This window comes from Meriones unguiculatus, chromosome 1 (genome assembly GCF_030254825.1).
Source record: "Meriones unguiculatus strain TT.TT164.6M chromosome 1, Bangor_MerUng_6.1, whole genome shotgun sequence".
NCBI classification, from domain to species: domain Eukaryota; kingdom Metazoa; phylum Chordata; class Mammalia; order Rodentia; family Muridae; genus Meriones; species Meriones unguiculatus.
The window spans coordinates 194,788,369-194,803,129 of record NC_083349.1 but is presented as its reverse complement, the minus strand read 5'-3'; the positions used below and the strand labels follow the sequence as shown (position 1 = coordinate 194,803,129).

At 48.2% G+C, this 14,761-nt stretch overlaps 1 protein-coding gene across 4 annotated transcripts in view; it reads right to left on the bottom strand.

The window, feature by feature from the left end:
* Nucleotides 1-2,548, bottom strand: part of Celf6 (CUGBP Elav-like family member 6) — a 30,545-nt gene extending 27,997 nt beyond the window's left edge. For 2 of the 4 annotated variants that reach the window (XM_021638829.2, XM_021638828.2), the window contains exon 1: nucleotides 2,023-2,546. In XM_021638829.2, the coding sequence (XP_021494504.1) occupies nucleotides 2,023-2,284 (262 nt within the window). In that variant the 5' untranslated portion in view covers nucleotides 2,285-2,546. Of the gene's footprint in view, nucleotides 1-2,022 lie in introns of all 4 variants that reach the window. The other 2 variants (XM_060375218.1, XM_021638827.2) reach the window with 2 other exon arrangements.
* Nucleotides 2,549-14,761: the final 12,213 nt, after the last annotated feature.

Sequence of the window (14,761 nt, the reverse complement as noted above, 5' to 3'; positions counted from 1 at the left end):
AAAGCCAGAGACTGTGTCAGCCACAGGTCAGGGTTTGGGATCTTTGAATTCCAGGCCTAGGGTTGTTCTCAAAGCACTGTGGCTGTGTCCCTCAGTGCTCAGCCGTCAAAGTGAAAATGAGTCACTCTGGTGTTCAGACATCATAGTTGCTGGGAAGGGAGTGGAGCTGCTGACTTGGAGACCCTCTGAGTAACCTCCATGTCTCACAAGGCTACACCTGCTTGGAGAGGTGCAGACTATTTGGGAGCCACAAATTCCTGAACCCTGGGTTTCACACATATCACTGTTTGGCCACTAAACCGTAACCTCTGTCCTCAGACTGAAAGGGAGCTTTATGAAAGGTTTGGGCACCCAGGTGCTACCAGAAAAAATCCATGTAGACTGCTTGGGTTAGAGGGTGGAAGCATGGAAGGACACACATAGGGAGAATATGGTTTGAGGGACAGATGAGCGTGGGGAAGAACAGGAGGAGTTAGTGCTAAACGAGAAAGAAAGAGAGGACCAGGGAACAGTTCAGAGACTGAGTGTTTGAGTGAAAATTGCCACGATTCCACACCCTGTTTTTATTCCACAGATCACCTGCAAAGATTAGTTTTACACTCACCATAAGTGCCACAAGTGGATGGCAGGAAGGCAGACGGGGAGTTGGGCTGCATTATAAGAAGCCTGGATGGTGTGAACTTGTCCTTGTGGTATTTTAACATAACCTTACCCCAAAGGGTGGAAGATGTGCCTCTACTCAAATGGCCTAGATGTTTAAGAGCCATTTTCTCAAAGCTCTTTACTTCAGTATGCCAAGAATTGCCCAGGGGTCTCTCTGTTTGAAAGAGGTATCAGTCTGATGCTAGCTCACAGGCCTTCAAAAATCCCGAAGTCACCTTATTTCCCAGTGGGGAAATAAGACTGCGTCTCCTCAAATTATTATTATATGATTCTGGCTCTGTGCTTCCAGCCCAGCCTGGACAGACTTTTCTGCATGTAAACAAGTCTCCTCCCTTCTCTACAGAAAGAAAGGGGTGTGGCTGGACAGGACTATGGTGCCTTGTCTTTCTAGGAAGGGCAATGAGAAGAGTCCACATCCCTATCTTCCTCACTAGGCTGACCCACCCTGAGAGTGCTCTGGTCTCAGACCAGCTAGCAAAGGAAGGAAAACAGGAGGCCCTCAAGAGGACTGAGAGGAAGCGCAGAAGCACAGAGGCCCAGGAGTGAGGATTAGAGATGAAAAGAAAGTGTATTCACATGAAGGAAAACCACAGATGAAGGGGACACAGGCAGGTGGACGTTCCCAGCTGAGGCTGGAACTCTGTATTCAAATCAGAAGAGGTAAAGAGCGCTGGGTTCTTGGAAAATGTTTGAGATACTTGGGTTATTGTCAAATGTGAGAGACATTTATCTCTGAGAGTCTCCTGGGAGGCAAAATGTACTGTGTAAATTACGTCTGAATTCTGAAAGAGAAGAGAATTTGGGTATGGGCTATTTAAGGCTGTCAAACTCAAGAGTCAAATGGAGGCTCTGGGGGTTGGCTTAGGGTTACAAGCAGAAGGAGGGGTGCAAATCCAAGATGTGTGTGAGCAGTGAGGCCTGAATAGGGTGGCACCAGAGTGCTCGGGGGATACACGGGTCCAGGAGTCAGGAGATCGGTTACTCCAGAGCTGGAAGGTAGAGTAAGTTTCCAAATCCCAGGGTTTGGGGTGTCTGATGGGAGGCATGGTGGAGAGGTCCAGCTGGGAGATGGGGATGGCTGGGATGTGAGAAGTGACAAGGGATTTGGAGGTTAGAGTGAAGAATGTATTAGGGAACCAGAGAGATGCTCAGGAGGAGGATGTCACAGAGAAAATTCTAGGTCTGGGGCTCTTTGACCTGGGGAGGGGACAGAGCCGAGGTGGGGCAGGTACTGAACTGGAGTCGGGCTAGCTCTAGGTAGGGCTGGGGTTGGGCCTGCATTTGGGGCCGGAGTTGGGTTGGGCTGCGCTCTAATTGGATTAGGGCTGGGCTGGGCTGGGCTGGGCTGACCCCGCGCACCTTTGTGGAGGCCGGTGAGCCGGTCCTTCAGCACCGTCAGCTCGTAGATGCGGCCGAACTCCTCGAACAGCGGCTTGAGGTCCTGCTCGTCCAAGCCCCGAGGGATCTGCCCCACGAAGAGCTTGATGGCGTCGTGGTCCTTCATGGGCACCGCGGGACCTGGGTTCAGCCCGCTCATGCCGACGCCGCTGTCCGCGGTGCTGAACGCCAGGCGCGGGCCGGGGCCGGCGGGCGGCGCAGACCCTCCGGGCGCCGCGGCCATGTCCCCGCCCCGTCCGCCCTCCCGCGCGTCCCGCCCGTCCCGCCGTCCCTTCCCCGGACTGCTAGCCAGGGCCTGGGGGAGGGGGCGGGGCCCGCCGCGAGGGCGGGGGGCTGCCCGGGGGGCGGGGCCCGGCCGAAAGCGAGGGGCGGGGCGGGACGAAAGGGGGCGTGGTCGAGGGCGGGGCGCCGGGGTCCGGCTGGAGTCCCCCTCAGAGCGCTCCGGGCTCCCGCCCAGGCGCACCAAGCCCAGCCCCGCGCCCCCGCCCCCGAGCTTAGTGACGTCAGACAGCCAGCCGGGCGAGTCTACGCAAGTGATTTGCATAATGAGACAGCACCGGCCAATCAGAGCGAGAGCTGGCTGAGCTGGGGCGGGGGCCGGGAGGGGCGGCGGGGCTCACGCGCGCCCGCTCTCCATGGCAACAGGACCCTCGGCCGCCCTGTGAGTGGAGTGTGTGCGGGCGTGGCAGTGGCTGGGAAGTAGCTTCGTCATGCGTGGCGCCGTCCGCGGCGTCGGAGACGACCCCTTCCCTGCGCACCTCCGGCGGCCGGGCCGCTTCCCGCGGGGTGGAAGAGGCTTCACCTCCCTACCCTCCGCCGGTCCCGCCAGCCCACCCTGCAGGGCTTCGTCACACCCCTGCTCCTGAGCCTCCAACACTCCTCCGCCCCAGAACGAGCCCCCAAGCGCAGACTTCTCCCTCAGCAGAGCGAGGGAGCTCGAATGGCCGTATTCACTCAGCGCTCGCGCCTGGCTCCTCCCTGGGAAGGGCGCCCCGGGTCAACGAAGTTAGGGCGGAGGCGCAGTTAGAGGGTCGGGGCCGCGTTCAAGTGTCCACCGCCTCCCCAGCCCCTGCCGCAAGCACACGTTCGTAAAGATGGCCAACCAGGTAAAGGCTCTAAGAAACGAGCTCGGTGGCCGGAGTTGGACACCCAGAACCCGCAAGAAAAAGCCAGAAGCGGAGCCTCGCATCTGCGGGAGGAAGCGACAAGAGAGTCACGAGGGCGGGCTAGCAAAGGGACAGGCACAGGAGGGGCCTCAGCAGTGTGCAACGAGGGATCCTCTCCCGAGAGCTGTCCTCTGACCTCAGCGACATGCTGCCACACGTGGCACGCCCACTACAGGAAATTTAAAAACATTTTTATTATTACGTGGATGAGAGTTTTACCTGCGTGCATGCATGTATGTGTGTGCCTGCTGAGGTCAGAAGACGAACTGGAGTTAAGGGCGGGTTTTGTAAGCCTCCCTGTGGGTGCTGGGAACCAAACCTAGGTCCTTTGCAAGCAGCCAGCTTCTTAACCGTTGAGCCATCTCCCCAGCCCCATCTTACTGCTTTTGAGACAGGGTCTCAAGTCGTCCAGGCTGGAGTTGAGTAGGACCTTGAACTCTTCTTTCTGCTTCCACTTTCCAAGTTCACAGGTGTGCCCTCCCACGCCAGGCTTAGGATTTGTTCATTATGCATCACGTGTTTGGTAGTGTGTTTAGCGAGCATCTTCTTTTCAAATTGTGTTTTATTGGTGGAGCAGCTTTTTCCTTTTGACAGGATTCTGTTACATAGTCTAGGCTAGCCTCAAACTCATGGTTCGTTCCCAGTGCTAGGGTGCAGGTGTGTAGTGCCGTGCCCAGCCCCGAACTGATGCTTGCTAGGCAAGCGCCCCTCCACTGAGCTGCACCTCCAAGACCATAGTTACAGGCGCCACCACGCCCGGCTTAAACATAGGCTTTATCTATTCTTATACAAATTGAAAATTAAATATTGTCAATGAATGAAAATTAAATATTGACATTATTTAATCTGTCAAATAGTCAATTTGATAGCATGTTATCTACTCTATTTTTCTTTCCATATAAACTCTGGAGTCAGTTTGTCAATGTTCATTCGATCCTTTTCTTTCTGTTGCCACGATGAGCGCCGTGATCATAAGCAACTCTGGAAGAATAGGGTTTATTTCAGCTTACAGCTCCCGGGCCACAACCCATCCTTCACTGAAGGAAGTCGGAGCAGGAACCCTGGGAGAATGCCTAGCAACGGTGCCTCCTACAGTGGGCTGACCCCTCCCACCTGACAGACATCTCCACAGACCAATCTGATGGAAGAAATTCAGTTGGGTTTACCTCTTCCTAGGTAACTAGTTTGTGTTAAGCTGACAATCACTAAACCGTAAAATAGCTTCCTGGAATTTTGACTGGGTTTGCATTGATACAGACCACACTGGGAGAAAAAATTAAAGCGAAACTGATACTGAGGCCCTTAGAGGAGGTGGCTGAGTAGACAGACACTTGCCATCAGGCACGACGACCTGAATTCAAGCCCACAGCAGAGAGAACCTACTAAGCAACCCCCCAAGTTGTCCTCTGACTTCCACACATATGAACTGTAGCATGTACGCACAGACACGCACACACAGTGCTTTAAAATGTTATTGTAACAATATTGACTCTTCCTATTCACAAACATGAGAAATCTCCATTTATTTGCCTCTTTTCGTGTCTTCATTCAAGGGTGCTAGTTGTCTTTCTTCTTTCTTAAATATGCCACGCTATTTTAGTCCTCGTTCCTCTGTAGGTGGGTGGGATATTTCCTCTGGCTTGTCTCCTGGCCGAAATTCTCCATTCTTTGGTCTTCTTCAGCTTGAATATGACATGCTTAATAAGGCCTGTTATCTAGTGTTTATGCTGCTAGGCCCCATCAAGATTCCTGGATCTTTGATTTGTTGCCTGTCACTAATTTTGGGAAATTTTTTATCATTATTACCTCATTAATATTCTCTTTATGTGCCTGGGTGCTTCTGATCATATGATAGGCATTGTGTTGGAAATATATTTTTAGAAATAATTGGAGGTTGGTATTTTCTCTCTCCAGAATGAACTTACATTTGTTTTTGAAGGCATCCAGAATCTATCAGTTTGAGATAATCAAACTTATTTTAGGAATGATGATTCAAAGCTGAGCTCTAGTCTCTGGAGCAATTGATCTATTTCCAATGCACTCTTTAGTTGGGGTGTGTGTGTGTGTGTGTGTGTGTGTGTGTGTGTGTTGCGTTCACTTATATGTGGGTGCAGGTGTGTGCACCCTTGAATGATCATGCAGAGGCCAAAAGATGTCATGTGACCTGCTCTACCTTTATTCCTTGAGACAGTTCTCAAAGATCCTGGACCCCCACTGGAGCAGGAAGTCCAGCGATCCCCCTGTCTCTGCCTTCCCCACAGTACTAGGATGATAACCATGTGCATGGTCACAACTAGCTTTTAAAAGAAACTATCAAACAAATGTGGGTGCTGGGGATTCAAACTCAGCTCCTCATGTTTGTACAGCCAGCGCTTCTAGCCACTGAGCTATCTCCCAGCTCCAGAGATTTGTGTGTGTGTGTGTGTGAGCCTCAGACCACAAACGTTTACGTCCCATCCCTATGACATTATCTAAAGTGTTCTTCAGAAAATGCTTGTCCAGGATTGGCGACGGTGCCCCTGGTGGAACATTGTCCTAAACTCTAGGCTTTCAACCTTAGCCTTTCTCGGAGCTCACCTGAGCTGCGCCTGGAAGTGTCCCTCTCTCCTGTGTTTTCAAGCCCTTCCAAGCATCTCCACCTGTTGACAATCACCCTCTCTATCCTTATGACAAATAATAGGCTTAGGATTTTGTTGTTGTCTTGTTTTTTGAGACAGCATTTCTCTGTGTAGCATTGGCTGTACTGGAAGTCATTCTGTAGATCACACTGGCCTGTAACTCAAAGATCTACCTGCCTCTGCTTCCTGAATGCTGGTATTAAGGTGTACTCCATTTTTTGGGACAAACAATGTTTGTTTGGGATTTTTTTTAAAGTTCCCCTCTTCAGTGAAGATGTAATTGCAGCCTTGTTGTTTTTAAATTCATCTTTTTGGTCTGTGTTATTTTTATACATGTAGCAAAATTAAAAATTGGTTTCTACCATAATTTTATAAGAATAAAAAAAATTAGAAGACCTCATGCTAATTTTCAATTTAACCTCTGATTATTTCAGTGTTTGTATATGGAAAAGCCCTTTACTGGGTATCCTGTTTTATGAATTTGTTTAATTCCTGTCATTAATTAAATTTAAATTATTTAATAATTAAAAATTATTAAAAATTTAATAATTAAAATTTAATTATTTAGACAGGGTCTCACTGTGTAGCTCTGGGATGGTCTAGAACTCACTGTGTAGACAAGGTCGGATTCAAACTCACAGAGCTCTATCTGCCTCCCAAGTGCTGGGATTAAGATGTACACCACCATACCCAGCTATTCATATTTCAGTTACTTTATTTTGTGGCTTAGAATGGCTTCATATTCACTCTATTGCAGGGGCTGGGCTTGACTTCCTAATCCTGTCTCCACCTCCAAAGTGTTGGGATTAAAAGCATATACACATACCTAGTCTTATAATGACTCTTGACATCTGGTGTTGTCATGGGAATAGTCCATAATTAATGTGTGCACTGACCTTTAAGAGTAGATAATGGTCAGTCCTGCTGTGACTTGATGTGCCAGGGTGGGTTGGTACCAATGGGGGTGCCTCGGAGAAGGGAGGGGGGAAGTGGGAGAGGAAGTGTGAGGTTGGGACTGGGAGGAGAGGAGGGAGGAGGCTTTGATCAGGTTGTAAGTGATTAAATAAATTAATTAATGAAAAAATAGATAATGAGCCAGGCAGTTGGTGGTGCATGCCTTTAAATCCATCACTAGGGAGGCAGAGGCAGGCAAATCTCTGTGAGTTTGAGGCCATGGTGATTTACAGATCAAGTTCCAAGATAACTAGGACTACACAGAGAAACCTGTCCCAGAAACAAAAAAAAGAAAAAAGAAAAAGAAAGAAAGAAAGAAAGAAAGAAAGAAAGAAAGAAAGAAAGAAAGAAAGAAAGAAAGAAAGAAAGGGGGGCTTGGTGCATACACTGGGGAAGTAAAGGCAAGAGGACCTCTAAGTTCAAGGCCAGTCTGGTCTACAAAACAAGTTTTAGGACAGCCAAGGCTCTGCTATGAAATCTTGTCCATCCACCCCAACACACACACACACGCGCGCGCACACACACACACACACACACACACGTGTATTGTCTGGATATCAACTCAATTTCATAAGGTGAATTTTCTTCTCCTGGAAAATAGCCTTTGCTACTTCTTGGCTTTTCTTCTTTCAATTACTTTAAAATCATCTCTGTGTTCAACAATATAGAAATCGAGGTGTTAGAAGTGTAACTCAGTGGTGGATTGCTTGTTTGGCCTGTGCAGGGCTGTAGTTTTGAATTCCACTATTGCAAAATAAAATAATGGAACTTCACCGGGTGTGGCCAACATCAACACCAGTGATGCCAGCATTTGCGAGGAAGAGGGAGGTGGATCTCCTGAGTCTGAGGCCAGCCTGGCCTAAGGAGGAAGTCCAGAACAGCTAGGGCTGTGCGGTAAGGTCCTGTCTCAAAAACAAAATAATTTCATTTGGAATCACATTGAACCTACAGAGCATATTAAGGCCATTGCTCTATTGAATCTTCTCATTCATGATTAGGTCATGTTACCTGTATCTGGATCTTTTTATATCTTTCCAAATATCTACTAACTTTTCTCATAATGTTCTTATACATCTGTTCTGGGCGTTTTGTCTGTTTGTTTTGAGCCAGGTTCTCATGTAGCCCAGGTTGACCTCAAACTCCTCCTCTAGACAAGGATGGCTGAACTTCCGGGCCTCCTGCCGCTTTCGCCTCCCAAGTGCAGGGATTACCACTCGTGGCTTCTCCTGCCTTCATTAGGTTTATCCTTAGGATCTTGTAATGCCTGCTTCTGTCACATGCAGGTCACCAATCTTTACCTAGACTTACGTAACTCCACAATTTGTATTTATGGAACTGTTGGTACATGTGAGACAGCGTCACCTCGTTTGCTTAAGCCAGTTTCTTTCCTTGTAGATAATGTAGGTAGAGTGACAGGGAATGATACGTCAGGACAGGTCTCCTAGAGCAGCAGAAAGCTGGCGTTCCATGCTGAGCGACCTAGCAAACGTGTTTTTAAAAACCAAAAGACATTTGGAGTGGAGCGAGGTCTTAGCACATGCTACCCTTCCTGAGGACCTGAGTCAGGTCCCGGATCATGTTCGGAAGCTCAACCTCTTGGAACTCCATTTCAGGGTATCTAATTATCTCCTCAGGCTTCCACGAGTGCCTATACTCAAATACACAAATGGATACAAATACACATAATTCCAATTTTTAAAAATTATTTTTCTGAAAGACTTGCATCAACTGCATCCAATTGGATGCTTTTTAAGTTTAAGTGTGTTAAGCCTGAACAAAGATGGAGCAGTGTAAAAAGAAAAAAAACGGGTCTTCCTCCTCCTCCTCCTCCTCCTCCTCCTCCTCCTCCTCCTCCTTCAACTTCTTCTGTTTGTTTTTCATGACAGAATTTCTCTGTGCAGCCCTGGCTATCCTGAAACTCTTTCTGTAGACCAGGCTGGCCTTGAACTCAAGAGATTTGTCTGCCTCTGCCTCCCAAGTGCTGGGTTTAAGGGCGGGTGCCACCATTGAGCTGCCTTCTAGATTTCACCTGTAAGCACTATCGGAACTGTGTAACAGCGGAGAAGAGAGCTGTGAAGATGTGTGAGGGACAGTCTAGGGATGAGCAGGCCAGAGGATAAATATGTGTGTGCTAGTGTGTATGTCTTTGTGAATACACATACATACATCATACAGAAACACATACAAATATGTTTCTGAAAAAAAGGAAGGCAGCAAGGATTTGGTTACATGTAAATGACATGTAGACGGAAAAAGGCTCAGTGCAAGAGCACCCGTTCAGCATAAGCACAACACCGGATTCCATTCCAGACACGACAAGAAGGGGGAGAAGGGGAGGAGTAGAAGGAGAGGAGAAAACAGGGGTTTCATGCCTGTAATTCCAGTACTCTCAGGCAAAAACAAGAAGTGGGGGGAAAGAGAGGAAGGAAAGAGAGATGAGGAGGAGAGGGGAAGGAGGAGAGGGGAAGGAGGAGAGGGGAAGGAGGAGAGGGAGGAGTGGGAGGAAGAGGGAAGTGAACCAGAGGTTCATGCCTGTAATTCCAGTACTCACAGGCTAAAGCAGGATTGTTATGAGTTCAAGACTCACATGAGCTACACAGTGAATTCTAAAGAAGGGAAATGAAGAACCAACCTGCCTCCATCTTAGGCTCAAAGACCATCTTATAGTAGAGACAAACCAGTCCATTGCTGTTTATGATTAAATTTCTGATTTTCAAAGACTGCTATGCCCACCTGTAACCTTAACTACAGCCGGTTCTGTACTGTTCCAGGAATGGCAAGCCTGTGTTTGTTTCAAAAAGCTGTTTCTAACTATCTTGCAACCCTACCTTTGTTTCACAAGGTTATATGATCACCTATTTATGACAATGACTACCTTGTTACGCCCACCTTGCAACTGCATCTTTGTTTCAAGAGGTCATTAGGACTAACTTGTTCGTTCTGTTCCTGGAACCCTGCCTATCTCCCCCAGTTTGGAAAGCACCTACTCCTGAGCTATAAAAGCCTTGTCTTCCTCCCATCCAATGCTCACCTCATGAATCCCACCTTAGGGGAGGCAGCCCTTAATTGCTTGTTTTAATTAATCTGGCCACGACGATTTGGATTGGTGAGCGTTCTCCTCTCGTGTTTGGGATCAACAAAAAGAAGGAAGAGAGAGGAAAGGAAAGAGGGAGGAGAGAGGGAGAAAGGACATCTCCTAGCTTCAGCATTGTTGAATGGACATTGCTAAACAGTGGTGGAGGGTGGGAAAGAATGATGAAGATGGCAGAGCACACAGGAAAGACTCACAGAAATCTGGCAAGTAAGATTTTCAAAAGGGATTAATAAAAAGGTTCAAAATACAAAACCAGGTCACATGATACACTGCTTATTACTGAAATGTGTCCCAGCTTTGACATGCAGCTTGTCCAGCCTTGTTGAGTAAGGCTCTGGATGCGGCTATAGTGTCCTGGGGCATGATGGGAAGGGGAAAAGTGAAGACAAGCCAGTGCAATCAAGAAAAACAGCTGAGAGGTTTAACTATATTCCACTAGAGAAAGCTGGGAGGTGCATGGTGGCAGGGGGAAGCAAGGGCTTAACCGGTAAGAAGTCATGCATTCAGCTCCCCAGTGCTGCATGAACCGATCTGGTGGTTCGCAACTGGGATGGACATGGGGGATCAGAAGTTCAGAGGGATCCCCTGCTACACAGTGAGTTTGAGGCTAGTCTGGGGTACATGGACTCTGTCAAGAATAAATTAACAAATAGAAAAACTTCACTCAAGCCAAGATGTAGCAAAGTAGCCGGCAGCATCTGCATGTCAGCTGTGACGTCCACGCAGGAAGGCATCTGATGTAGCGGCCAGTGGTGAACTAGTAGAAGGTAGAGCTGAGCATGGAGCTTTGTTCTGTAAGCAAATGCTGCCTCTAATGATCCATACTGCCACGTCGAGTCATGTAACCTTCCCATGTCTGTCCCCAAGACCTTGGCAGGATCTGAACTCAGCCCTGAGACAAGACCCTGGGTATGCTTGGGGGTGGCTATCTAGCTTACATTAGCTTCTGGGAACACCTCTGAAAGGTGCCTCAGTTAGGCTAACTGCAGTGGGAAGCCCCACCTCAAAAGTGGGCGCCACAGCCCTTGGTCACCTAAAACAGACAGCGGCTGAGCACCAGTGTTCATCCCTCTCGGCTTCCCACGGCAGGTGCAATGCGGCCAGCTGCCTTGAGCTTCCACCAATGCGACTGTCCCACCGCACTGGACTGTAACCTCAAGCCAAAAGAAACCCTTCCGCAGGGTGCGTTGGTCAGGGTGTTTAATCACAACCGAAGAGGGAGAGGTTCAATGAGGATGACACCTACGTCAAAAAGGAGAGGAAATCAAATAACGCCCACTGGGGTGGTGGGTAGGCCTCCAGGCAGGCCTTCCGACACTGAGTTACACCATAAGTCCAACATTATTGCTGAATACGCAACACGCCCCAGACAGCCAACACAAGAGGACTTTGTTGCCCAACTGACTGTTAGGACTTTTGATTTACAGAGACTAATCATCACAGTGTCCTCGAATTTCTCCAAAGACCTTCCTAAGGCTAGATTATTCAAGTAATAATAATCACCCACTCTCACTCACACTAGCAAAGCAGAGCAAGCTCCTCTCTTCCTCTATTATACCCTCTTGTGACTTCTATCTGCTGTACAGTGATCCATAAACAATTTATTAATAGGATGAGTGTGGTGATGCAGGCATGCCTAAATCCCAGCACTCAGGGTGGCAGGGAAAATGACCAGCACCTCAAAGCTAGACATGGCTACATAGCGAATTAAGGTCAGCCTGGGTTATAACACATCTTGTCTCAAATTTTTAATTTGTTTGTTTTTTTTGAGACAGGGTTTCTCTGTGTAGCTCTTGCTGTCCTGGAATGAACTCTGTAGATCAGGCTGGCCTCGAACTCCTGCCTTTTCCACCCAGGTGAAGGGACTAAGATGTGCACCACCACCACTTGGCTGAAATTTAAAAAAAAAGAAAGAAAAGAAAAAAAGAAAATCACAGGATCAGACACCACAGAGAAAATGTGATTTAAATTAAATTATGGAAAGTAATTTTGGAGAAGAGAATGGGCTTGAAAAAAAAACGTTTTTTTCTGTTTTTAAAGTTTATTATATGGTGTTGTACACGTGTGTGCATGCATGCTCACAGGCCACAGAACTCATACAAACAGGAGTCGGCTTTCTCCTCTGTAAGTCAACCCTCCATGTCCTGGTACTAGTGGCAAACACCCTTTCCTGCTGAGCCATCTCATCAGGCCCATGTGTGTTCTTTTTAAAGATATATAACCCAGGCTGCAGATGTAGCTCGGCGGCAGAGCACTTACTAAGCATGTATGAAGGCTTGGGTTCAATTCCCAGGCATTACAGTAAGATGGAAGCAAGAGAGCGCTGGGAGGTTCGAATGCTGTGCTCATAGCAGTACAGGAGAGGTGACGCTGATTTTCAGCCTCTCGGAGTTTATTTGCAAAAACAATTTCACTTAAGAAAGCGCCTAATTCTTTTCAAAGTAGCAAACACACGCACACACATGTCATGCCAGATCATCAGATCTTGAATCTAGACCGTGGGTCAGGTTAACCTCACAAGATACTGATCACACACCTCTAGACACTTCACAGGTGTTGGGGAGATTAGACTCATGTCTCATATGGACACAGAACACGATCCCTTTCCTTTCCCCTTTCCTTCCAGTTGCTGACTCCCTCACACTTCAGTGGTCTGGAAGTTTCTGGACACCCAGCAGTCTTAGTGCTGTGGTGGCACCTGTTCCTCAGTCCGTTATCCTTCAAACTATCTGCTGAAGTGCGCCTGAAGACATCTGCCTCGATTCTTACGGAGAAATAGAGGCCACATGCTCTCCATCCACTCCTTCCTAATTTCTCCCGGTTCTGAACTACCTCCTTAGATCCAGAGGCGTGCCAGGGCCAGTCTTAGGATGATTGCTGCCAGGAGGCCACTGTGGGTGCTTCTGCCCCCTGGTGGTACATCAAGAACCCTACAAGCCTGATTCTGTGCATTGCACCCATTGGGTGCTGGCTGTGGACTGTCTCTGGGCAGTTTGAGGTCTGACAACCTTCAAGTGAATGTCCTCATGGTCACAGGACACAAGCAGCAACCAGGGAGGCTGGGGAAAGCACATCCTGCCTTGTCTTGACCATACACCAGTATTTTTTTTTAATTCTTTATACTTTGTATCTCCCCTGTGGTTCCCTCTCTCCTCTCACCCCAAAACCTCCCTTCCTCCACCCTCTGCATGCATGCCCCTCCCCAAGTCCACTGATAGGGGAGGTCTTTTTTTCTTTCCTTCTGATCTTAGTCTATCAGATCTCATCAGAAGTGGCTGCATTGTCTTCTTCTGTGGCCTGGTAAGGCTGCTCCCCCCTCAGGGAGAGGTAATTAAAGAGCAGGCCAATCAGTTCATGTCAGAGACAGTCCCTGTTCCTATTACAATGGAACCCACTTGGACACTGAGCTGCCATGGTCTACATCTGTGCAGGGGTCTTAGGTTATCTCCATGCATGGTCCTTGGTTGGAGTATCAGTATTTTTTAAAAATGGTAATAACATTAAAAAAATGTTTCAGAGAGCATAAGGCATCAGAGAAACTTAGTTCCAAGACCTGCTTTCACGGTTTCTTCATCACTGACTTGGAACAGTGCTTTCTCTTTTCCTTAACATTAGCCAGAACAGTAGAAACATCAGAGACGCCCGGGGAGAGGGCAGGGAGATTGAAAGTCCATTGATGTCTTTGTTACTGGAGTTGTCATGTGAGAGGCCCCCTTAGGGCCAGCCTCTTGTCTTCAACAGACCAAGTAAATGATGAAAGTTTTATTCTGTGTGCAACAAAGAGGCCTTAGCCTTTTCTTTCTCTCAGCACGACAGCATCGGAGAAATTCCAATTTCGGGTGGCTTGTCTCTGATACCGTAGATCTTTAATCACAGTATTCAGGAGGCAGAGACAGGTAGATTTCTATGAACTCTTGGCCAACCAGGGCTAAATGATGACTTTGTGGGTGGGTGTGGAAGTGACTTGGGGGTGAAGGGCACTCTTGCTGTGCTTGGAGAGGACCCACACAGTGATTCACAACTGTCCATCACTTCAGTTCCAGAACACGGTTCAGATACATGCATGTGAGCAAAACATTCACAGTCTTAAAAAAAATGCTGATACCCAAAGAAGGTTTCAAATTGTCTATAATATTGCCATTCCTGCCTGTATCATTCCATTTCTGAAGGACCTTGACAGTAAGCACCCATCAGGCTTCTGAGAGGTGAGAGAGCCCCTTTGGTGCAGTGAGAAGTTAGCATCTCACTCTCCAGACTAGAGCCCCAGGTGGCCAGGCAAGACTGAAAATTCCCTAAGAATGTGCTCTAACAGGTGGTCCTCCATCCCCACAGAAACGGCATGAGAGGTTTCTAGTGCTCAATCAAGTCCGCAAAGAAGCCAACTGAGGGGCTGAAGGGTAGTAGTTAAGGGCCAAGTGTGGCTTACTATCTCTCAGCCCTGCATTCCAAAAGCCTCTGTACCCACTGAGAAATCCCTGGACCCTCCTTGGCCACTGTCTCTGTAGACGAGGCAAAGGGACCTGTGGCCCGCAGGGGGCAGCCTGGCCCACAGCAAGACAGTTCCTTTGAGACAACTGCTGTTGGAGAACACCAGATCAACAGGCAAGAAGCTCCCCAAGGAACAGAGCCTGCCCTTAGGGCTGCACTTTCCCAGCACTCACTCCAAGGTGCTTTGGGCTAAAGCCAAGATGGAGAAGTGGGAAGCTGTCTGCAGCTTGCTAGGGGTGGTGTGTGCATAATCTCGGCCCCTGGGAGGCAGAGGCAGAAGGCGCACAAATTTCAAGGCTGATATTTATGTACCAAGTTCAAGGCTAGCCTGGCTTACATGAAACTGTCTCAGAACAAAACAACAAAAAAAGACAAATGAA